Source organism: Montipora foliosa, chromosome 3 (assembly GCF_036669935.1).
Source record: "Montipora foliosa isolate CH-2021 chromosome 3, ASM3666993v2, whole genome shotgun sequence".
Lineage (NCBI taxonomy): Eukaryota > Metazoa > Cnidaria > Anthozoa > Scleractinia > Acroporidae > Montipora > Montipora foliosa.
Window position 1 is genome coordinate 52163418 of NC_090871.1, and position 23809 is coordinate 52187226.

A 23809-nucleotide genomic window follows, 5' to 3' on the forward strand; every position below is an offset into this window, starting at 1 on the left:
CGACTTTTCTTATCAATTTTATAAAGACTATTAAACTGTATAGGGTCTGTTTCATAACCTTTCCTGATAATCGACTCTGTGGGACGTTAAAGAACCTACACACCGTTCGTGAAGCGTATGGGAAGACCCCACGCTATGTGGTCCATCCTCCCTTCAAATAAATGCGTGGGCTGGGTGGGTGTGTGGGTGAGATCAAATATGGACTGATAACGGTTGCTGGAGGTGCCTTTACCAGCTCTCCCTAGAGAAAGAATTGTAAACCGCCATGAGACTTTCTGATATGTGCGGTATACATATATCCTAAGCCATAACTATAAAATCATCATGAGATCATCATCAGCCCACGTCGTCGATGACGACGAAGAAAATTTCTTTTTCGTAAACGGTCGTTGCCATTTCTCAGAACGGTCGTTGCCATTTGAAACGGTCGATGCCATTTATAACGGTCGACTACACACTTCACTTAAAAGAAAATTAAAAGAAAAAAGCTAAGAAAAAATATTAACAAAAATTAAGACAAAAAAGGAAAAAAAAAACATTTATAAAAAAAAAATGGAGGAAAAAAAGAATCCGAAAATTTCAAGACTCGAACTCGGGTTCTTAGCCCTCACCCTAAACAGTACCTTAACCCGAACCCTAACTCATATGACCAGCGAGACACAACTCCCAGTAACCGCAACCTTTTGAGTTGTTAGACCTAATGAGTGTAATTCAGAGCTAAAAAATGGCATCGACCGTTTCAAATGGCAACGACCGTTCTGAGAAATGGCACCGACCGTTTACGAAAGGGAAATAAGCGACGACGAACGTGGGCCGGTCACATTAGGCGAATAAATCACAATAGGTGGACGTTCCGTGCTACAATTTGGACTCCGCGAGAATATACACGAAATATGGGGCGTCAAAAAACTCGTTGGCGTGACGACATCCAAAAACTAACAGGCAACATCCGCACACGCCAAGCGCAGCAAAGGCAAACATGGAAACGTCGTGAGAATCCCTAGGTTCAACAAAGGAACGGTATTTTAGTCTTGGGATTGTGGTCAGGAAATATTGCAGACCGCCAAGTAACATTGAGCATTATTCATTCGTGAGCTCTTTGTGTTGATCTCAGTTTCAGAGCTAACTTTTTTGTGGTTCCAAGTTTCAAAATCCGAGGGTAAATAAAGATGGATATATGTATTTATTCTGCTCCATAATAATAACCGAAGGCTAACCTTAAAATCGGTGCTTCAAGTGTAAAGTTAATTTATACGGAAGTTTGATCCTTTTCATTTTGGACCATAAGGTCTAAACTGGTCCAGACTAGAAGTCCAGTCTAGCCAGTCTAGAGGTGTAGAGGTATAAGGTCTAGACTACCCTCTAACTATAAGGTCCAACCCTGTCTGTTCTGCATCGTTTTTTTAGGGTCAGGCCATTCCTATTAGGGTTGTAGTCCGTGACGTATTCATGCACGTGGCCGGGTTATTCTTGATTTCCCATAACTCATAGTGAACTCAGAATTAACGATAAAAGTAAAAATAGAACTCGATAGTGGTTTCTTTTGAAATCTCTTCGTCTTTCCCCTTTTAAGGTAATTCCCTTCAAAATGACTTACTATCCGGATTTTTGTAAAACTTGGCACAATTAATATTCATGCACAGGGCATTGAAAAAATGCATGCAATAAAGAGATGGTATCACCCTGCTTGTTTTTGCGCGGCATTCCCTTTATTCTAAGTGTTCTTTTACCGAATTACGCGAGAAGCATTCGAAACTTGATCAACCGGACAAAAATTTTCTTATAGAGCAAAAGCAACTGAATATCACTGAAAAATTGAGCCTACTTGTTTATCCGGGGCTGAAATGTTTCAGTAAAGTGATTTCAAATTGCTCGATCTTGCAAAGAAATGTAAGAAAATAGGACCGCTACATCACACTCAGTGCCTGGCTCCAAATGCAGTTTCACGTCATTTTATATAAACACTACAACTTCTACTATCCAACTTTTTTTCTCCTTAAAATATGTTTTCCGTGTACCTATTACGAGTACATAACACCATTAAAAAGGTAGGGGGGGGCGGAAAGAGGGGGTTGGCACGCTCGTTCAGGAGAAAATAGCTATTTCTTGACCGATTTTGCTTGGCGTCAATGAAAATACGCCGTTTTATCAATGTCCGCGAGCTAATGCGCTCGCCAATGACACAATAAACTATCCGCAGAATGCTTGCGCAATGCAAAATCAGGGAATCTCAAAAATTGAGTTTTGTTAAAAAGTTGTCAGACTTTGGCCCACATTTTGCCAGTAATTTACAGATTGATATCGAGCAGCAGCTTGCTGAGAAAGAGTGGACTATGAAAGCAAGAGAATTTTCAACCCTTTAGGACGAGCCTATCGCTTGACGTTTTACGTCGACATAGAGAGAGATTCAGCTTCGCGTTTACCGAAACCGGCAAACCCAGGCTAAAATTCCCGTTTTGACAAAAATCAAAGAAACTTGTCTAGTCTTTTAACATGTTTTCAAGATAACAAAAGGCAAAATGATTGTGAAGTTTGACACCTCTCTGTGCTCTAGATACAGAGAAAATTGTGACACCCGAAAGGGACCCGAAAAGTTTCGTGATTTCCGAGAAATGGGCCGCAGGGCTGGGTGCAAGGTTTCTGTTTATCATCTATTGTTTCGTTCGCCAATCACAGACCGCGTATGGAAAGCTACAAGATCTCTCGCTGTTTGCCATTTCAGATAAACTAGATGCTAAGTCTCTATTTGGATCCGGTTCACTTATGACCGCTGCAGTATCGTTTTCAGACTAGACTTTATATACATTGTATACAGCTATTATATATACATTATAATAATAATAATAATAATAATAATAATAGTAATAATAATAATTATTATTATTATTATTATTATTATTATTATTATTAATACTAATTATTAATTGTTGTTATTATTATTATTATTATTTTTTTTTAATTTAGTGTACATGCATTAGGGCGTTAAAGAAACAAAACAATAATATTATTGGTTGAAAGAGGAAAACTACTCGTGCTGCACCGGGGCATCACGCATTGTAGCACATTTGTTTGCGAACATCGATCGAGCGGTTTTAACGACAACGTGGGAATACAAATGTAAATCGAGGTTGACTATCAATAGAGTTATTTACATTACATTACATTACATTACATACCAAATTGACCAGGGGCACCCAACGTCAATTTTCGGAAAATATCTGTTCGGAAGACGATTTGAGATCTATAATTTTCGGAACATTTGTTGTAAAAATTTCTTGCTTTCCTGCCTCTCCTAGGATTTTCGAACATCTGAAAAATGGTATAATTGCTCATTTTAAACGGATTTTTACCCTAAAAAGGTCACCTAGAATTTTCGGGAGCCTTTTTTCTGGCTAAAATTTTCGAAAAGGTACGTTTTGATCCCTATAATTTTCGGATCTCAAGACTTTTAGCTAGGAAATCCGAACAGATGAAATTTTTTTAGGGAATAAAAATTTGCCTATATCTACCGTTTAAATACTAAAATAAGTTTAACAATGCTATGTTTAAGTGGTTTTGAACTATATTCTCGTTGGGTGCCCCTGATTGACCGCTCCCCATAGGGGCTTTTCAGGGCCAATGAAACAATCAATGAAACAACAGAACACAACAACAACAACTGTTAAGAATCCCAACTGGCCGGAGGCAAACCAGCTGGCTATTTACAAGTGCAGCTGGGAAGTTGCATCAGGGGCTACCAGGAACAAATTCAGCGAGTGGTCAGAGCGGGTCTTGAACCCTGGATCTCCGAATCTCAAGGCAAGCGCCCTAACCACACTGCCTCCTTTCAGTAGAGTTATGACTTAGAGTTAACGACTTCCAAAATCCTGAATTCAAGATTTTGGACTGCCAAAATCCTGAATTCAAGATTTTGGACTGCCAAAATCCCGAATTCAAGATTTTGGACGGCCAAAATCCTAAATTCAGGATTTTTGAATTCAAGATTTTAGACTTCCAAAATCTTGAATTCAAAAATCCTGAATTTAGGATTTTGGCCGTCCAAAATCTTGAATTCAGGATTTTGGCAGTCCAAAATCCTGAATTCAGGATTTTGGAAACTTAACTCTAACTCTACGACATAACTCTAAGAATAGCTGTCCTCATGTAAATCTTTCATTCTCTTTCTACTCTGAACGAAACCGCTCGTGCCAATAAGCCAGTTCGGAGTTCAAAAAATTACGTGCGCGCGTCGGGATAAAAACAAGCGTCTATTGTTATGGAAATTGTTTGCAGAAAATTTGCTTTCAAAATCTTTGGTATTTTTAATATGTGCTTGATTTTATCCCGACGCGCGCACGTGTTTTTTTGAAACTCCGAACTGGCATATATATTTGTAGGATTATTACAATTCGCCTATATTGAATGACGTGAACGAGATGGAATATACGATAGCGGGAAAAGTTATTTTTTTTTGAGGTTACGTTTTGGTCAACGTCCTTGTCGTATATCTGAAAGTCCCTATTAAGTGAAATACGTTTAAGAGAGAATTTTCCCCTCTGTTATCATGTCGATTTCTCAACACATTGCTTACTTTAGATATCGTTATTTTTTACTGCATTGTCTGACCTCTGACATGTGTTTTCAAACTTCTGTCTCTCGTAAATCCAACAACTTTTATGTTTTTAGCCTTTACTTTATTGCAACACCCAACTGCTTGAAGGTCTTAGAGTTCAAGACTGGGAGTTGATATGTAGAAGCATTGCCCCTTTAAGCTTTCGCAAGTGAGAACACACAACACCTTTCTTAGGGCACTTCTCATTTGACAGAACTGACCGGCCAAACGGGGCATTTGGAAGGACTAACTCGACAACGCATTCAAATTAACACACTTCGAGGATGATATATACTCCTCCGGAAGAATGCGAGGGATCATCGTGCCAGTGTTCTTTCAAATTGTTGCATTTTCTTTGCTAACTGATGGGTCTGACCGGCCAGTTCTGACAAAAGGAAAGCGTCCCTAGAACTGTTCATTTTATTGTTGGAAAGAAATTGTATTGTATTATATTTTGTTCCATCACTAGACGATTTGTCTGAGAGAGGGCTGCACATGCTAATTCTATACCTATTACTCGTTCGGATCCCATAGGAGACGGGTCGGTGGGTTTTGTCCCACTATCGTTACATTTGTAAGAGAGACGTCTTCCTAATTTGTACAATTCTTGAACGCTTTTTCGAACTACCCACTCTTTTAGTGTCGATATTTCTTCGAAGCCGTTTCTCCCACTTTTTTTAAAGATAAATTCAAAGCAGTCGCTTAGGCTGCGATGAGTTGCCTTGGAAATAGGTTCCCTTTGAATTTTGGCCAATCGGCGGCTGTAATATTTGTCTTATCAACTGGTCGGCACACAAGCTTTCATTTCGAGATTTTTCTAGTTTCTCTGTTGTCAGCTGTAAAATTTAAGTCCCAAGACCGGCAGGTAATATGCCCAGTGAGGGAGATCGAGGCTAAACAGTGACGTCTACCCAGTACATAACGAACGTCGAGCTTTGTCTGCAAGGGTCACGAAATGGTAAAATTGATCTCAATTCACAGGGTAACTCAATTCACAAGGAAATATTCCTAATTGATGTAGTCTCAAAAGGGAGATTTGAAGCCTGAGAAAATCTGGTGGAGACCACGAATGCTGGTACACTGGAATGATTCAACGGCATAACGGTGTTTCGGTTACGGTATCGTCGCCATACTTTTAGCAAGCTTTCGCGAAATGATTTGTAAGTGAAGAAGTAGATAATTGGGTTATACGCCGATGAAGTTTTTGCGAATATCGAAGGCACGATTTCTGCAACAGTCGGGATATCTTCGGCAAAACCGAAGGCTGCCATGAATGACACGATAGCGTACGGCGTCCAAGCTGCGAAAAACCCAACAACCATGATAAGGCCGATTTTTGCCATCTTCCATGAAGCTTGAACGGTTTCCAGAGTGGCTGCCGACCTAGTGCCCCAGATCTTTTGAGCATTCTTTGTCATGTATCTAACGCTCTTAAACATGAAAGTGTAGCAGTAAATAATTATGGCCAGAGGAACAAAGTAAAAGAAGATGAACAAACCAACTATGTAGGAAATATTGCTTGAGTTGTCCGATTTCCATTTCACGGAGCAGGCAATGTTGCCAGCTTCTCGCACGTACGCCGACCAACCAACTAAAGGAAACAGGCTCCATGCAAGAGAAAAACACCACAAAAACGCCACAATTCCGGTGATGCGTTTGAATGAGTGATTGGCCTTCAATGGCCGTGAAATCACCATATATCTGTCCAAAGCGAAGGCAGCGTGATGAAGCATGTTGGTGAGGCCCAGTAATGTTGTTACGAAGGCGAAGACTCGGCAAGACCTGTCAGTGAACGGAATATTGTTAAATGCGTTAGCAACACCTCCCATCATGTCCGGTATCACACTCATTAGCCAATCAGAAATGGCTATGCTCAGGATAATGAGGTTTGCGGGAAAAAGAAGGGATCGGTCCAAAAGAAAAGTCAAGATAACGATTGAGTTGAGACAGAATGAAATGATGCCTAGAAGGAAGTAAAAAACAGAAATAGCGTGATGAGTTGATGCACTGATGATAAACGGCACCTCCGACGCTGTCTCCATATTGGCGCAGATGGCTCAATGTTGGCCACTGTAGGCCAACGACTTGGTCTTGAGAACGGTCCCTCGATCTTTGTCTCTAAAAAAAATGAAGCAGCTACTATCAGTAAAAGAGCTTCATCATTACGCGTTAAGTGATCGAGCAGTGGTAGGCCAAATGAAAACACATAGCAAACCAAATCATTCGCAATCAAGTCAAGGTAACCATATCACGTTTTGAAAGCGAGTTATACCTTCAGCCTTTCCAGAACTTGTAGCGCACAATTTGCTACATATTCAACTCAGATATTCTCCCTAATAGCTAGTTTGCGCTTTTTTCTCTTTTATTCTGCTTTCTGTAATTTTCCATTGCTGGTATGCATGTGACGTCATATACACTATTTCTATGGTGATTGAAACTTGATAAGTGAATTAGTGAAAAATAGGAGTTTTTGTAACCAAGCACAATCGAGGAAATTGTAGTCTTTACGATTAAACCCGATAAAACACTCCCGCTCCTTTTGAAAACAATACATAAGGCGTTGATTCAAATTCCCATGAAGTTAATTACAAAGCACTTTCCAATAATTAGCTTAAAACGACCAAGCAAAGTTTTTGAAGCAAGCACGAAGCCAAAAAAGAAATTGGATCTCGCTATGCTATGTTTGTGAATTCCTGGCACACTGGTGATGTTAATACATAAAAAAATGTGTCGAAAAGATTGTGACTAAAAACCATAAAATGCTTGTAAAAGCCTGCACTCCAACAAAAAAATATAAAGATTTCCTTAAACGAGATCAACTGCTCCCTACGATCAAAAAAGAGTTTTTTAATTAATTAAAGAACAAAAAATTCGAAATTGATTGTGGCAATTTCAGCAAACAAACATGTAAGTGATGAATTGTCAGTGGCTTCATAGCTCAGTTGGTTAGAGCGTCGCACCGGAATCGCTAGGTCACGGGTTCAAACCCCGTTGAAATCCTGAATTTTTCAGGCTTCTCTACGCAATTGCAAAAATTGCGTTCGTAACTGCGAAAATCATAGCTTCACTTGAAACATGTAAGTATATTAAGTAACTGTTTAGGCTGCTTGGGCAAACTGATTCAACATTCGCTTGAACAACCTTTCGAGTTTTGTTGAACGATGTTGACCGCTGCGGTAGCAAAGGGTCTCAAGTTTCAACATATCGTGAACACTTGATTCGACAAAACTCCACCAGAGGCCTGGCATTCAGTCCCAGGTTCCAGAGAACTTGGTTACACTAATGAAGGACTAATTAGTGCGCACGCGCATACGCGACAATGTTGAAAGAGCGTAGCAGACGGCTTCGACTTCATTCAACATTCGCGATAACAAAAGAAATTTTGAAATGGATTTTGACATCGATTCAATTTCAGAACGGTTGAAGTGGGGTGGCAAACGGTTTCGGCATTGCCCGTTTACCCGAGCTTTTGGCGAGAATTCACGGGATTGTTTTGCCAGGCGTGAAGGTTATATTAAACACTTGGGACTGTAAGGGACATTGATTGCATGTACGAACACTAGCAGGAATTGCTATCACTTACCATGAGCACATGGACCTCTTTCATAATGGCGGCTAGACTTTGGAAAAGTCCTTCGTCTCATCACGGTTTGCTCGCAAAAACATTTTCCCTGTAATTCTCGTGAGGTCGACTTGTGACAAGTCTAAATGGCGGCCAAATAAAACATTCTTTCGTTGTAATGCTAATAAGCCTTTCTAACCTCGTTTCGAACAGCAAATTTCAAAATGAATACAAAAGAATGTAGAGATGGTCGCCATTAATGAAAGTGGTTTATCGTGATGTTCGTAATCATCTCGTTACAAGAATTTTAGTAATATTTTAGATTGTAAGATTCACTAAGTTTCCTTTCGTGGCCAATAGCCCACTTTCGATATGTTAAAATTCGATCCTAAACAAAAGGCACCATCGCGAGGCTCTGGGGAATAAACTCCTCCTCATGCTTATTCCCCAGAGCTTCGAGCTGATGCCTTTTGTTTAGGAGTGAATTTTAACATATCGAAATTGGTCTACTGTGGTGTACTGATGTGTTCAGACGTTATTCAAGAGTATTTCAGAAGTGGACGCGATCAATGCGACAAAAGGGACTAAGCTGTTGCTAGGTAGTACCCACTGTGGTGGGAGGTAAGACCTCTCCAACACGTGTTCAGTGACCAGTTTACGTGCTTAATTTGATTAAGAGCTCTTCGGCCACGTAAATAAGTATTGTTTTGGCTGATCTGCTAAGGCGTCCGATCAGAACAATTGGCTTAACGGTTTAATTACAAGTGTCTTTGTACATAACAAGGACACGTAACAGTGTTGTCCCACTCACAGTTCTAAGACGTTGTAACTTGATTAACCGTAGGATGACCAGGGCTAGCATTGTAGCGTGGTGTCCCGGCCTAAGTTGTTGTAAATTTAGCCATAAGCCCGTTCTCACTGTAAGAAGCACATGTACGCTAATCCGCTAAGCCCGTGTTTACATTATCGTGGTTCAGCTTTTGTTCTTTTAGCGTTAATTAGGTAACAGATCAAGTGCAGTCCAATCTTGAAAGTGAGGCGATCCTGGCTTGCTTATACAACCGTGATGGATCTCTGAACGGTTTTACTGGAGGTTTACAGGGATATGAAACACCTTATCCGACGAACTACTTTTGCGTATCTGCAATGCTAAAATAATTGTTTGCTACCTTGGCCTTTGCGACTATGATGATCCTAACACTTTTTAAAACCATCATGATCTGTCTTAAACACACCGGATTCAGAGCGTGGGTGATCTTTATCGTATTGTAACGAATTGCATGAAAGTGTGCATGAAACCAAGTATTGCTATCACTTTTTCTCACGCTTTTGTTTTTTGGTTGTTATTAAAAGGTGGAATTTCACTAATACGCGCTTAGCGTTGAACGGAACCAAAATAAAATAATTACCTCCTTCTGTAGCCACCCTGTCTTTGCAGGGAAAGTATATAAAATAAAATAACCGAACAGAAAAGCAGAAAGCTACTTCTGTCTTAAAACCCTTTATTGGGTAAACGCTATTGATAAGAAGATTCGCGGAGCTGAACTAATTCAGGTACATTTATTTCCTACTCGGAGTTTCAGGCAATGATTGCTTCGCGAGGAGCACGAATCTCCGAGTAGCAAATAAATGTACCTGACTGAATTAGTTAATCTCCGATCTGGTGCTAGTCACAAACTTGTAGCAACGAACATTTAAATCACGGAAAAAATCGTGGCTCAGCAAAGTACGGGTAAAGGCTGAATTAGCGAGTTGTTTCCGACGGATGATGCTGTTTGATCATAGCATTTAATTACATTTTAAGACTATAGCTTTTAATTTTGTCTTAACAAAAAGTGAGAGATCGTGGCAAGGCGTGAATGAGACTGACAAGAGAGTTCAGCGCAACTTTTTCCGGCTGTTCAAATCGAAGACTGAAATTCTAAGCACTAATTCATTAGAGCAAGATTCCATAAAACCTCTTTTGAGGACTTTAAAATGCACGCACACCACACAGCCTAAGAGTCAGGAATAAAATTTCCATAGGGCTCAACTTGTTTAAGAGGACCTCATTTTGCCTTTTTAAAAATAAACTAAGAGAATATTTTTGAAGAATTTAGTACCAGTGAAATCCGTGGTGAAGCCAAAAAACATTTTTTCTTAAATCTCAAACTAGCTGATGGCCTAAAGTGAAAGGCTTTTGACTTGTTGTTTCTGCGTAATAAAAACACTTTTACCTCACCTTGTTGGAAAAGATGCAACAAGCGTTCTCCACGAAGAAGATGGCCACTGTTTCATACGCCGGCAGGGAGTATAAAATTATGATTATCATGAAGGACAATCCTTCCCTAAAAGCAATATCAGTGATCCAATTCTCATCTAACACAGCAAAATTTGCATATTAGAAGCTTTTCATGAAATCCTTCTTCGGCTCAGAAAACCCTGCAATCGGCCGAATGGCATTATCTGTAAGCTTTTAGCATTAAACTCGATCTCCCAAAAACAATTTCTGTTCTTAATGACCAAAAACGAATATATCTTTAATGTGGTATTATGCTTTCTCCTTTATTAGTTGACTACAGAAAGAATCGTATGGCCTTTGTACTGATTGAAAAACGAGTGATATGTGACTGTTACAGCCTCGTTAATTAATTTTAATGTCTCACTTGAGCCCAACATACGCTTTTAATGCCAGTTTATGGTATTAAAAAGCCGTTAAATTCGCAATTGTTGGCGACACCTAGGGGCATATACGCTTTCGTAGCTTTAGGAAGATGGTGTTATATCATAAAAGCTCACAGCCTGTCTATTTTGGAGCAATTAACAAGAGACATCCACAGAGGCATCTACAAAACAGCCATCACATGATTTAATGATTTTCCTGCCATGAACGATTTTGACGAGCCCATAGATATCGCTTTATTAGTTTTGAAAACGCACTCGATTCAGTGACCCTTTAATTTACATGACAACTCGAATGTTTGACGAGTTTTGAATTTGGTTTGATAACTCAAGTACAGGCACTGACAATATTGTGGCATTCAACATCCATCACAACAAAAGGGTCCTTGAGTTAGTAAGCTGCAAAAATATTGCTTCACTTCCGTTGCCATTACTGCTCTATAAACGTGCCGTTTACTTCAAAGAAAATCATCAAGAGGACAAAACGAAGACACCGAGACAATTTTCATCTCAACCTTAGTAGCAGCCTCGTTTTCAAAGCGAGGCATTAATATAAACCAGCCCAATACTATCACAAAACGAAGTTGGATTCGTTTCAAAGCGAAGCTAAGCAAGATTCATTTGAAACCTTGAAAAAGAGAAGAAATTTCTGTCAGCTTCGTGGCATGAAAATTGTAAGTATTATACGCTATTAAGACGCTAAAACTAAGACACAATGACATTGAAGAAAAACGGGAAATGCAGAAAATCAAAACTCATATAGACTTAGACCTATTTGATCAAACGATAAAGTCTCTGAGCCATTGGTTGTCGATATGATACAGAACGCAGTCGGTTGGGCAGCGAGTTATACTCTCAATAACGCTATATATGCATCTTTGAGGGGGCTCCCTAGTTCTCGGGGGTTCATAATTCTTGTTCCTCAGCAAAATTGAGATTTCTCCATTGCTCCACAAAAAAAGATATCCCAGAAATTTGCTTTCTCAAGTTTCCCTGTTTCCAGAAATTGTGATGCTTTTTCCCTTGATCCCAAGATATTCTTAAATTTTCCCTACAATTTCTCTCAGGTTTTTATCACCTGTTATATGGTTTTCCTCGCATTTCAAGTGAATGTGAAAAATCCCCGGACAAACAGAGAAGTTCAATCGACCACAAATGGCCTATTCCCCTCATAAACAACTATAAGGAATTCTCTGAAAGTTACTGAGAAAATGGTCGAAATCATATTTTGAAAAAAATAACAATAAATTATTTAAGTGTCAACTCTTCTTAGCTCTGGGGATATTTTACAGAAATCAAATCAAATGAGGGAAAAACCGGAGAAAAACCTCTTGGAGCAGAGAAGAGAACCAATAAACTCAACCCACATGTGATGTCAAGTCTGGGAAGCGAACCCGGGTCACATTAGTGAAAGGCGAATGTTCTCATCACCTGCGCCACCCCTGTTTCCTTTTTCCTGGATAACTAAAATAATCCCAGGCCTTCATTTTGCCTGAACGTTAATAAACTATATCCTTTGTTCCCTTAGAGTGTTGTTCCCTTGTTCCTTATTTAAGTCCCACTGAGAAGGCGAAACCCGGTAAGGTTAGATCAATGAGAATTACAATAAAACAACGACTTATATTAAACTCACCTTATTTCAAATGTTTGCAAAGTTGTGGTTCAAATTATAGCAAAGCCGATAAGGTTCTGTTCTGGCGTTTCTTTATTTCGCCGGGTACGGGCTAAGGTAGTTTAACTTGTGAACAATTGTAGCTGTTGGGAAAAAAAGCAACAACGGTGATGCATTTTATACCCAACGCAGCAGATTTGCAACTTGGAAAGGAATCCCAATAGTAGTTTAACGCGTCTCTTTTTGCAGTTTGGAAACCCGTGCTATCTAACGAACAATATCAGCAGTAAGCTTATATTATGTAACATGCACTCTTAAAAACGACTTCGCTCCCTAATGACCATTGAATACTCGAACATATCTTATTCATTCAATTTGATCTCTCTTAATAGTTTACTGCGCAAATAACCACAAGGCTCTTTAGACAATTTATTATTTAAAGAAGTCACTCTAAACATTGAATGTCTCTCTTGCAGCATCATTAATGAATTATGAAATCCTTCAAGGGTCTTGTTGGTTCCACGACTCCACGGACAGGAAACGGCTGTTTGGCCCAACGACCACAAGTTGGATTATGAACAAATTTGAGTTTGATATGTATTACCGTACTTGCAAGGCGTGATTAAATCACCGCTTATTTCAAGGTTACTTAAAATGCGTTATTAATTAACGTCATAGCAAACGTCATGGCCTTGAGGGGAACACTCTTTCTTAGTTCAATGACAAGGACTACAGTTCAAAAATATGAATTTTTTATAAGTTTTTAATTTTGGCGTAATTGACGACTCACATTCAGTACTTAGCCTGCGAAGCAAGCGTTTCCGTGCGGTTCGTTTTGATGTTTTGACCCAGTACTCTTCATTTTGTGCTCTCGCCCCAATTTTTTGCTCGGTCAAAACATCGAAAAGCCCGCATCTATCTCTTTTTCTTGTGTGAAATTCATTACTTAACATGAAAAACACAAAAGCGTAGAATGATAATAGTTCTACTTGCATGGCCATTTCCGTTCACTTTGGCCACGTTAAAAAAACGTGTTCGGAAAAACTGAGTTCACCTACGATTTTCAAAGTTCGATTTAAAAAAAAATCGTTAAATGATGATCTTTGTTTGTCAGTTTTGCCAAATTATTTTGACTCTCCTATTACCGATCTCATCGGCTGATTGAATTCTCAACCATGGCAAACAATCATGAAAATCATAAAAAAATGTGCGAACTCAAATTTGCTGATTCAATAACCTCAACTCGTAAAACATATGTAATCGCGTTTACGACCATGAAAAACTATCGTTAGCAAAGCAATGATTAAAAATCTCACGACCTAAAAGACAGCAGTAAGCGCATCTGAAACACCGTGAACAGTATCTTTAACACGAAATTCAACACAATAAACATCCTTTAAAATAATGGTGGTATCTTTCGTCTTTTGTCCTAGTGCCTGCGATTTGCTGACCTCCCAACAGGTAAGGTGGCCTTTCCGTGATTAAAAGGACAATTTTTGGATACTCGGGGAACAAAACAGGTATCCCGTGATAGCTCTCAGAAAAAATATAACCAGAAATGCTGTATCGCAAAATGTACATTGACAATTGATTATTGCAAGCCAGTAAAAAACAAATTGAGAAGGAAGATGCTGTCCTTCAGACCTTAACTAATGTAATTGTAAGGTGGATAACATAACACTTCGCTTAACATTCAAAGCACTCATGTAGTTTGTACCTTGTTAAAACGCGCCACAGTTCGGTGGATTAAAAATCCTACAGGAGCCATGTATACATTCACGGATTAATCACCTGTAGATTTAAGGACAGCCAGCGATCGCATTCACTGAGTCATCGGTTTCCAATTTTCTGGTTTTGACGTACTTTACTTCGTTTGCTTATAATATAATGCAATGAAAGGGAGAGATACCAGAGGTTATCCCTATACGAGGGTATCCGCCAAGATGTTATTGATCTAGAGTCGATTTTGATGAGGAGGGAAAACCGGGGTACCCGGAGAAAAACTCTCGCAGTCAGATGAGATCAACTGAAACTCAGCCCACATACGACCTCGAGGCCAGAGTTGAACCTGGGTGGCAGAGGTGGGAGGCGTGGTTTCATGCCAACAGCGCTTCACTTACGGCAAATGACGAAGTTTTGTTTAGAAATAACTTAAATTCTCTCAAACGATTCTGCCGAAACCTACTGACCTTTGAGCTTAGTGCTCATTCAAGAATACTACTCAGTACGCAATGTGCGTTATGGCATCATGATCCAGTTTTTTCAAAGCAAAAGGATAGCTGCGTGTTTTGATTTACAAAACTGTAAACGTATTGTTGTTGTGACTATTCCAGTTAAATTCTCAATCACATACAACTGCCGACACATTTGCTCAGCTGGCTGAGAATCGAACTACCGTGCGACGAGGCCGCGAGTTCAACTACACCCGGAACAACACTCAGGATCTTTAAGTAACTGAAGAGAAAATGCTGCCTTTATAATAGTCCAATTTCCAATTTCAATATAAGCGCTAGCTAAAAATGTAAAAGACCCATTGGTACGGGGTTGACCTCGACTTGGAGAGTATCGGCGAAAACTTGACACTTTGAGGAGCTCTTTATGTACTTCTCTTTAACGACATTTAATTTTTTTTGTTTTTTTTTTTCTTGAACGGTTGAGAGTTTTTTTTTGTGGCGTGACAGTGAAAACGATCTATTACACCCGCAAATGGCTAGACTGTCGAGTATTCTCGGATAAGGACTATAATCCGAAGGCACAGTCTCGCAATCATTATTCATAAATGATGAACATAAAATTATTTGCTGTTCGGTAAGGTCATCTGTCAAAATGAGGAGAAAGTGCTGCCTTTTTAAATCTATCCGCAAATGGTTACACTTTCAAAAGTCATCTGCCGTCCGTAAATAAATGAGGAGAAAGTGCTGCCTTTGTAAATCTATCCGCAAATGGTTACACTTTCAAGTCTTCTCGGATAAGGACTATTAGTTGTGGGCACCGTCTCACTAGGGAGTTTAAGAAACGACGACGGTCGCCATAAAACAGTACTATTATTGCATGTAAGCTTCTCTCCCGTACTCGTCAAAATAACAACTTAAGACAACGTGGGCACACCGTAGTGAACCTTTCATTCTCTTTCTTTACTTCAAATCCGTCCGTACCAATCCACTTGTTGCATACTTCGTCCATAATGTACAACATAAACGAAACGGAATCGTCATGAAATACTTAAAATAGATCAAACTTCCATTTTGAGGTGACGTTTTCGTCACCTTGGCCGTCGTGGTTTCGTAAACTCTCCATTCATAAATTCTTGTTGGACGATAAAAAGTCCCACACACCAATCGAAAAGAGCAGCGGGCACGGAGTTCCCGGTGTTGTGGTCTAGTCTGATCGAGGGCTACAAGTTTGGCGATTAAATGCAATCCTCGTAAAATACTATGCAATGTAAAAACATAGTATTATCATAGGCAGCACTTTCTTTTCAAATCACGGTACCGAACAGCGAAGCCTCAAGTAGATAATTTTATGTACATTATTTATGAATAATGAACGCGAGACTGTACCTTCTGATTGTAGTCCTTGTCCAAGAAGACTTGTGAGTCTAACCATTTGCGGGTGTAATAGCCCTTAATCACACGGGGTCGAGTCCCGAGGAATTGAAAACTCTTGTTTTTGCGCATCGAAACTCGTTCCCAAACACTTCAACTCGAGGCGAAATCTATTCTATGGCCAATATGGCCGCCACGCGAATAAGGCCCATACCCCACGTTCGTTATATCAATATTCACGCATGGCTTCGAGGCTTTAAAACTACTAACACTGTAAAAAAATACTGCTCGTCCACCAATATGGCAGCTTTGACGTAACATGAAAATGACCTCCGTGCAGGTTGAAGTACGCTCAGAAAGCGAAAATATCATTTGTTTAAAAGAATTTCGCGCCACTCAAAGAACCTCTCGATTAGTACATCTAGTCAACTTTGAACAATGAAAATAAAGAGAATAAAGGACGCCCTGTTTCATGCGTCAAAAACTCAAACTTTCTTTTTCTTCTCTGGAGAGAAAAGCAAAGAAATGTATTAGAAATTGCGACGCACGTGCAGCACGAACACGTTCCCTTAGTACGCCAATAAAATTGTTGACTTGTGGCTTTGCTATTGCCATCAGCTTTGCACGCAAAAACAGCGAAGGGTTCTATAATTCTTATTTCGCGATTTTTACTATCCCTTACCGTAAATGGAAAGGGAGTGATCGCCTGCTGGTGGGTGCGGCAATACAAACACAACAAAACATGAAAAAACCTGTTTTTAACCTTCGGCGTGACAAATAACTTTGCTTCAGCAGTGCCTTCATTTAGGAAATAATTTATGTAACATCAAAATACCACTCTTTCTTAAACAAAGAAACTTCCCTATAGTTGTATCTGCATGAAATTATACTGAGACATGAATGAAAACACCAGATGAATTAATAAATATCATATAGTATTTTTTTATTTTAAATAAAGGGCGTTCAGGGGAAAAATCTTTTTCAACAAGACAGTTGGCAGAATTTTCGCCTCCACTTTCGTCTAAGATATCTTCCTTACTTTAGAGTTTTTTCTCATTAGCCAAAGGTCTTACTTTAAAATCCTCTTCTGCCACTTTTTAAGTTAATATATTAAATATTCCCTTAGATGTTTCACTCATTAAGCAAAGAGGGTCTCACTTGTTAATCCTCGTTTTCTTTCGACGTTCGACTGATAAAGACATCTAACATCTCGATTCTCCAAACCGACGCTTTTAGTTAGACTGCGATGAAGATGACCTCGGCTTTACTTTTGATCTTTCAACTTATAGGTTGTGTTTAATTTATATGTTACCGGATATTTGAAATGGAGATAATCTTTATAGTAATCTTAAACAATATGAGTATGCCCTGGTTTTCGCCTGACATCTTGGATTCAGCTGAAAATTGTAAATAACATTTTGTTTTAAACATTCGTTACTGAACTTGATTTTTTCAGAAAAATATTTATAGTTGTTATTTTCTCCAGTTAATAACATCCACTCCACGAAACCAACGTTAGTAAACATTTTAGAAATGCTTAATTAAGTGGTAACCCAAAACTACTTATTCTTATTTGACCTTATTTTGGCCAAAACCACTTATTCTGGCACTTTGCCACTGGATAGAATTAGTCCTAGAAGATAAAATGCTTACTTTCCAATCTTTTGAGATATTTTTTCAATTTTAACTTATTAAAATACAGGAATTGTTGATCTGAATTAGACACCACGCAATTTTCTTGTGTAAGCCAGGTGTTGCTTTGCAAGCATCGAAACAATAATTAAATAGAAATAAATAAGTAAATAACAGAACCACAGTACAACGCAGGACATTCTAGTGTTTTTGTTCGCACTGATTTTCTTTGCATTTAGCATTAATTCAGAATGTTACAGTCTCCAATTAAAAACCTTATTTTTCTTGGCATGGTCCTTGCCGTGAAGAAATTCCAGAAAAATCGTTGCTTTGGTAACCTATAAACTATGGCTTTAGGCGAAATGGATCCATTTGACCTCTGCAAATTAACCCACCCACTATCCCAGGACTAATCAAATTGCTTTTTGTTTGAGTTTTAGTGACACTCAAAGACGATTGTGCCCGAGAAAATTATTGCAATATAAAGAGCACAGTACTGTGACTTATCACTTTTTTTTTTTTCAATTTCCAGGCCATTTCCTTCATCTATGGAAAACATTTACCCCAGTTGCGATCATTTATAATTTATAAAAATACAAGCTTTGGATTGACATTTTGGGTCAACCCGGCAAGGGAAAGCAAAAAGCATTTAATTAATCCGGATAACATAACCGCAGAGACTCTGAGTCAACATTTCTCGGAATATTGACAATATTCTGACGACAAAAGTTCATGCCCTTTGCATAGCCGACTAGTTGCTTTCTTCGCGTTCAGTGGGTTTCTTACAGAGACACTGCGCTATTATGTTAAGTTTACCTTACATTAACGCTCCTATGTTAACTCAAGTCGTCTCAATTTCAACGACTCGCGTGCAAAAGCTTTGGTCAGAATTTTTGTAAAGAGATTTTAGCAATTTCCCATTCCCAATCTATTGAGAAAAAATACGTACCTTTTAAAATCTGAAAATTAAAGTTTTATGCTCTATCCATCCATCACCTTACAAACGGTGATACAAGAGACTCCCACTGAGCCGTTCTTTACTGGCTCAGGCAAAAAGCAGGCATTCACTACCAACAATGAATAATTTAGTGGTCTCAAGAGTACTATGAACTCTTAAGATTTAAAAGTCAACTTCACATAAGGCAACATATGTGCGCGAATAATATACCATATTCGTCTTCTCAGTATTGGACTGGAACCAGCTTGCAATGGAGGCTAATGCGGGGGAATACATTATAACGTTTGAAAAGATTTCTCCGCCGCATTAGCCTCCATTTCAAGCTAGTTCCAGTCCAATACTGAGAAGACGAGTATGGTCCATTACTGATCGTCATCCAAGCTCATTGTTTTCTGTCTGCATTATATCACCGGATGCCGCGAGAAAAATAGTGCAAACTAAGTGTGAGAAAAACGGATGCCGTCTTTTTTGCTCGGATTAGGAGTTGCTTGCTGAAGCATTGTACAAGAAAAATTAAAATCACGGTTAATCGACGTTTCGATGTATCAAACATCATTCTCAAGATTGAGGTCGTTTATGCTAATGTCAAAGTTGTTAAGGCAGAGTTGAAGATTTTGAATATCTAATATGCGCATTCCACAGTGCTTGATGTTATGCACTGTGTAATGCGCATATTAGATATTCAAAATCTTCAACTCTGCCTTAACAACTTTGACATTAGCATAAACGACCTCAATCTTGAGAATTATGTTTGACACATCGAAACGTCGATTAACCGTGATTTTAATTTTTCTTGTCTTTTTTGGTGACAGGGAATTATCAGGGGTAATCTTACACGTGCTAAATCGGCACACAGGTTTATTAAAATACGGCGGCAGCATTATTAAAATTCAAACAAGCTGCATTATTAAAAATAATGCTGCGTGTTTTAGTTTTAATAATGCTGCGTGCTTTTCATGCATATATCCACTAGTGAAGCACTTTCCCCCATATTTTTTTATGACTATCTGTCTCACTGGATAAAGAATTAACCAAAGCCAACAACATTTTCGTGCACATCCGCCTCTAATACTTCAAGGAATAAAGTTTAAATAAGGTATACGTTCACTAACAGCAACATTATCCTTTGAGCATTCCAATCCCCTTTACTCGTCGACACACCCACTCTTTGATTGCAGAGACGTCGCGGCGGCCATGTTGGTGAAAGGGACAATAGAGCGTTTTCACATGACGTCACGACAGCCATGTTGGTGTTCCAAAACAAAGGAATGGCGGCCATGATGGTGTACCAAACTAATCCTCCGGGAATTGAACTTTATTTTTATGCAAATACTTTCTTTTGTTTCAGTAATCCAATATGGCTGCTGGTCACCTGAGTGAAAACGCTCCATAGCGAAAAAGTCTTTTGGGAAGTTGACTCTTTTATTATGCAAAACTTAAAACTACATTTTTCTATTGTTTTGGCACCACCATGACCGTCTTATCACGTGAGTGCAATCAAAGAATTCCTTTACAACAATAAGATCCGATTAAATATAACGACACAAAACCAATGGAATTGAAAAGACTGAAAGTAAGTACTTTCCATCCTGTTCCTCCGATTTAGCAGCAAATGTTGACCGCGTAAGAAACAATTCTTCATCCGAACTGCTTTCCCTGCCGCTTTCCGCCTTCGTTCCAGACGACAATGAGTTGACTTTCACAAACAACTGTGCTTGTCTAGCAATATGCAAATTGACATCTACCTTGACAAACAAACTGTCGATAACTCGTTAGTGGTTGCATTTTTCACTTGTACATGTCATGTTGTGGGAGGTGCGGTGGAATCATGGTTAGAGTGCTCGACTCCGGATCGAGTTGTCCGGGTTTGGGTCCTGGTCCCTCTCTCTTCAACCTAGTGTGAAAATGGGTACCGGCGAAAATGCTGGGGGTAACCCTGCGATGGACTAGCATCCAATCCAGGGGGGAGTAGAAATACTCCTAGTCGCTTCACGCTATAGACACCGGAGATATGCGGCGGCCTGATGGGCCTTTCTAGGCTCGTAACAGAAACTTTACCTTTTACATGTCATGTTCTTCTTTTACGCCAAAGATCTCTCAGGATCCGTAGACGCACTCCGATTCTGGCAGATTATTCTTAATTATCTTATCTCGGAAAGTCTAATAGCTTGCGATGGCCTACTGCATGTCCATTCACAGATATCTTTTATCCAACTTCTCCGTAGCCTACCACGCCATCTGTTTCCAGGGACTCGTCCATGCATGATGGTGTTAGCCAAACTAAGCTCACTGGTATGTCTCGTGACATGGCCGTAGAATTCCATTTTCCTTTCCTGCGCAATTTGAATTAGGGGTTTCTGTACTCCAGCTCAGCCTTCCACTTGTTCTTTCACTGACTCGTTTGTGCGTCTGTCTCTCCACGAGATGCCCAGTAATCTTCTATAGCGCTTGAATTCAATTGCATTGATCTTCTTTAAAATCTCTTCACTGTATGTCCAGGATTCGCATCCGTGAAGTAAAGCAGGAATCACAATCGATCGTTATGATCTCAATTTCACCGCGAAGCTAATCTTTTGGCTTTTCTTCAATTTATGCATTTTTATTAAAGACGACATGGCCATTGATGCTCCTATCTTTACTTCATTTGTCGATCTACCTGTATCAGGCATATTACAACCCAAATAATTAAACTGCCTGACTTGCTCCAACTGCATCCCAGACAACTTAACAGGTGTTTCTAATGTTTCAGGTGCTTTACCTATTACAAAGGTCTTACTTTTCTCTGCACTTATAATCTCCATTCTGAATCTCGTCGACTCTGTGTTCAATCTATTGGTAAGGTCCTGTAGTTCACTGCTGTTGTCAGCTGTGATTAAAGCAATGTCATCAGCGAATCGAGCGTAATTCACCGGCAAGCCTTGAATACAAACGCCACCTGCGAGTTCTTCGACTGATCTGCTTACAATCTCCTCCAAAAGACACATTGAAAAGACTTGGCGACAAAACACACCCTTCTCTCACCCCAACGCTACATGGGAACTTCTCGCTAAATTTCGTTCCGACCCTCACTTTGCTTGTTGACTTCGTATAAAGTTGCTCAAGTGCTCTCATAATGTTCTCATCTATCCCATATTTCTTGAGCACTGCCCATATGGCATCATGCCATACCCTATCAAATGATTTTCTGTAGTCGACGAAATTCAAGAATACTTTTGAGTCGTGTTCGATGTACTTTTCACACAATATTCTGAGATTGGTTACTTGCTCCGCTGTGCCCCTTCCTGCTCTAAAACCTGCCTGGCAATCATCCAACAGAGATTCCACAGTTGGTGAAATTCTCTTTTGAAGGATCTTTAACATTACTTTACTAGCATTACTGCAAGTGCAATTTTTCTATGGTCAGCACACTTAAACGGCGCCTTCTTTGGGATTGGAATCAGGATTGACGTTGTCCAGTCTGCAGGCCAAATTCCGGTTTTTAGAATTTTGTTGCAAATGTCCTGCAGTATCTCTATAACTTCCCCTCCACCATACTTAAGGAGCTCTCCTTGGATGTTATCCACCCCATAGGATTTTGTTGTCTTTTAGACTTCTCACAGCTTCTTTGACCTCAGCCTTAATAATCGGCGGAGCTGTTTCATTTGGTGCTGCAGCACTCTTCAAGATGTCCAGTATTGTGTCATCCTCAGCTCCTCACAATACTCTTTCCATCTCCCTAGAACATCTTGAACGTCATTTAACATCTTCCCATCCCTGCCTTCACTGATAGTTGTTGCGTTTCTATTCTTGTCGTCAGTAAGCTTTTTGACAGTCTCATAGGCTTGCTTTGGGTTTCTATGAAGATTATTCTCAATAATCTCGCATTTCTCGTTAATCCACCTTTCTTTCGCGTTTCTTATCTCTTTCTTAACAGCTTTGTTTGCCTCCTTATACCTTAGTTTCCATGTCTTCATCACTCAGATTTATTTTTCATTTCAATTTCCTTCTGTTGTCGCATTATCTAACATTTTGGTCGTGATCCATGGCTTCTTTGCAGTCTTTTTTTTACCAATAACTGTAGCCGCAGCTTGATTCATGACTTCTTTAAGTTTTCCACAAAAATACAAAGGGGCGGCGACTTTTGGTGGTATAATAACAGGGCGGCAGAAAACCATGGGTTTAGATGACGATCCATAATTACAATAGGCCTATGGCCTCAGTTGCCTGCCGTGATTATATCCGATAATGCTACTTGCCTCAGTAATTATCTATTAACTAATACACAGAAGCAAGCTTGCAATTAAAAAAATATTGCTCCATTATTGGCCAAAAAAACGAAAAAAACAGCTCAAGAGTTGCCCAAATATGCTCAAAAGTGATCAAAATGTAAAACAGGGCTATTAGGAATAGGAAATAGGAAAAAGTACTGAAAAGGAGGCCCGGAGCGCAATATGGAAAGACAAAACTGAGAGTGCGCATGCCTATGGTTATAACAAGAGGCTACAACTAGCCTATACTCGGGCCTAAAAAGTACGGTGGTGTTTGGTTAATTTAGCGCTAAAGAAAAGAAAAGAGGGAAGTATCTCCTTCTTACACACCAGACTTACATTGCGCTTCTCATGAGGGTGGAATGTGCATGTAGTCAATACCCGAACCCAGATTAATTATCTTCATTATGGTGGTGGCAATGACCACAGAACCACATAAAGGAGATGAAAATATTGTATTTATTCTAAAATGGTTAAACACATTGTTTTTCTCTGATCTATGGGTATTTTTGCTCAGTATTTGAGAACAGTTTGAGATTCGAGATGTGGTTTGAGAAACCTTCGAAATGACTCATTGAAACAACTTTAGCAGAAAAATGAAAGAGAAGCGACGGTGAGATGTGAAAACATCTTTCCAAGATGACCGACCTTTCGTGCAGTGGTGCACGTAAGGTCACTTTGTCACGAACGCGACACGTAAAGATATACACTTTGGTAGTTAAAATGAAATATCTTGACACTTGAAAATACTTTGTTAATTCATTTATAGTCAAGTTCCTTGAGAATGGCCATGCCAAATGGATCCATAGCATGAGAATCAAATATCTAAAAATATACCATTTGTAATAACAAATACTCAAACTAATGCATCGTTACTGAGACAGAGACTAACACATACCGTGCATTTTACCTTTCAACACACCCATACGAAAAATTGGTTAAAATGCACGGTATGTGTTAGTCTCTGTCTGTGTAACGTAGTCTATGCCTTTCATTGCCTC

General features: G+C 39.3%; 1 protein-coding gene across 2 annotated transcripts in view; it reads right to left on the reverse strand.

The window, feature by feature from the left end:
* Positions 1 to 4257: 4257 nt before the first annotated feature.
* The window catches only part of LOC137995001 (melanopsin-B-like), a 29442-nt gene continuing 9890 nt past the window's right edge, over positions 4258 to 23809 (reverse strand). Inside the window, exons 4-5 of one of the 2 annotated variants that reach the window (XM_068840576.1) lie at positions 12448 to 12569; positions 4258 to 6709 (exon numbers count right to left, since the gene is read on the reverse strand). In XM_068840576.1, the coding sequence (XP_068696677.1) occupies positions 5584 to 6633 (1050 nt within the window). In that variant the 5' untranslated portion in view covers positions 6634 to 6709; positions 12448 to 12569 and the 3' untranslated portion in view covers positions 4258 to 5583. Of the gene's footprint in view, positions 6710 to 10374; positions 10542 to 12447; positions 12570 to 23809 lie in introns of those variants that run through there. The other variant, XM_068840577.1, reaches the window with a different exon arrangement.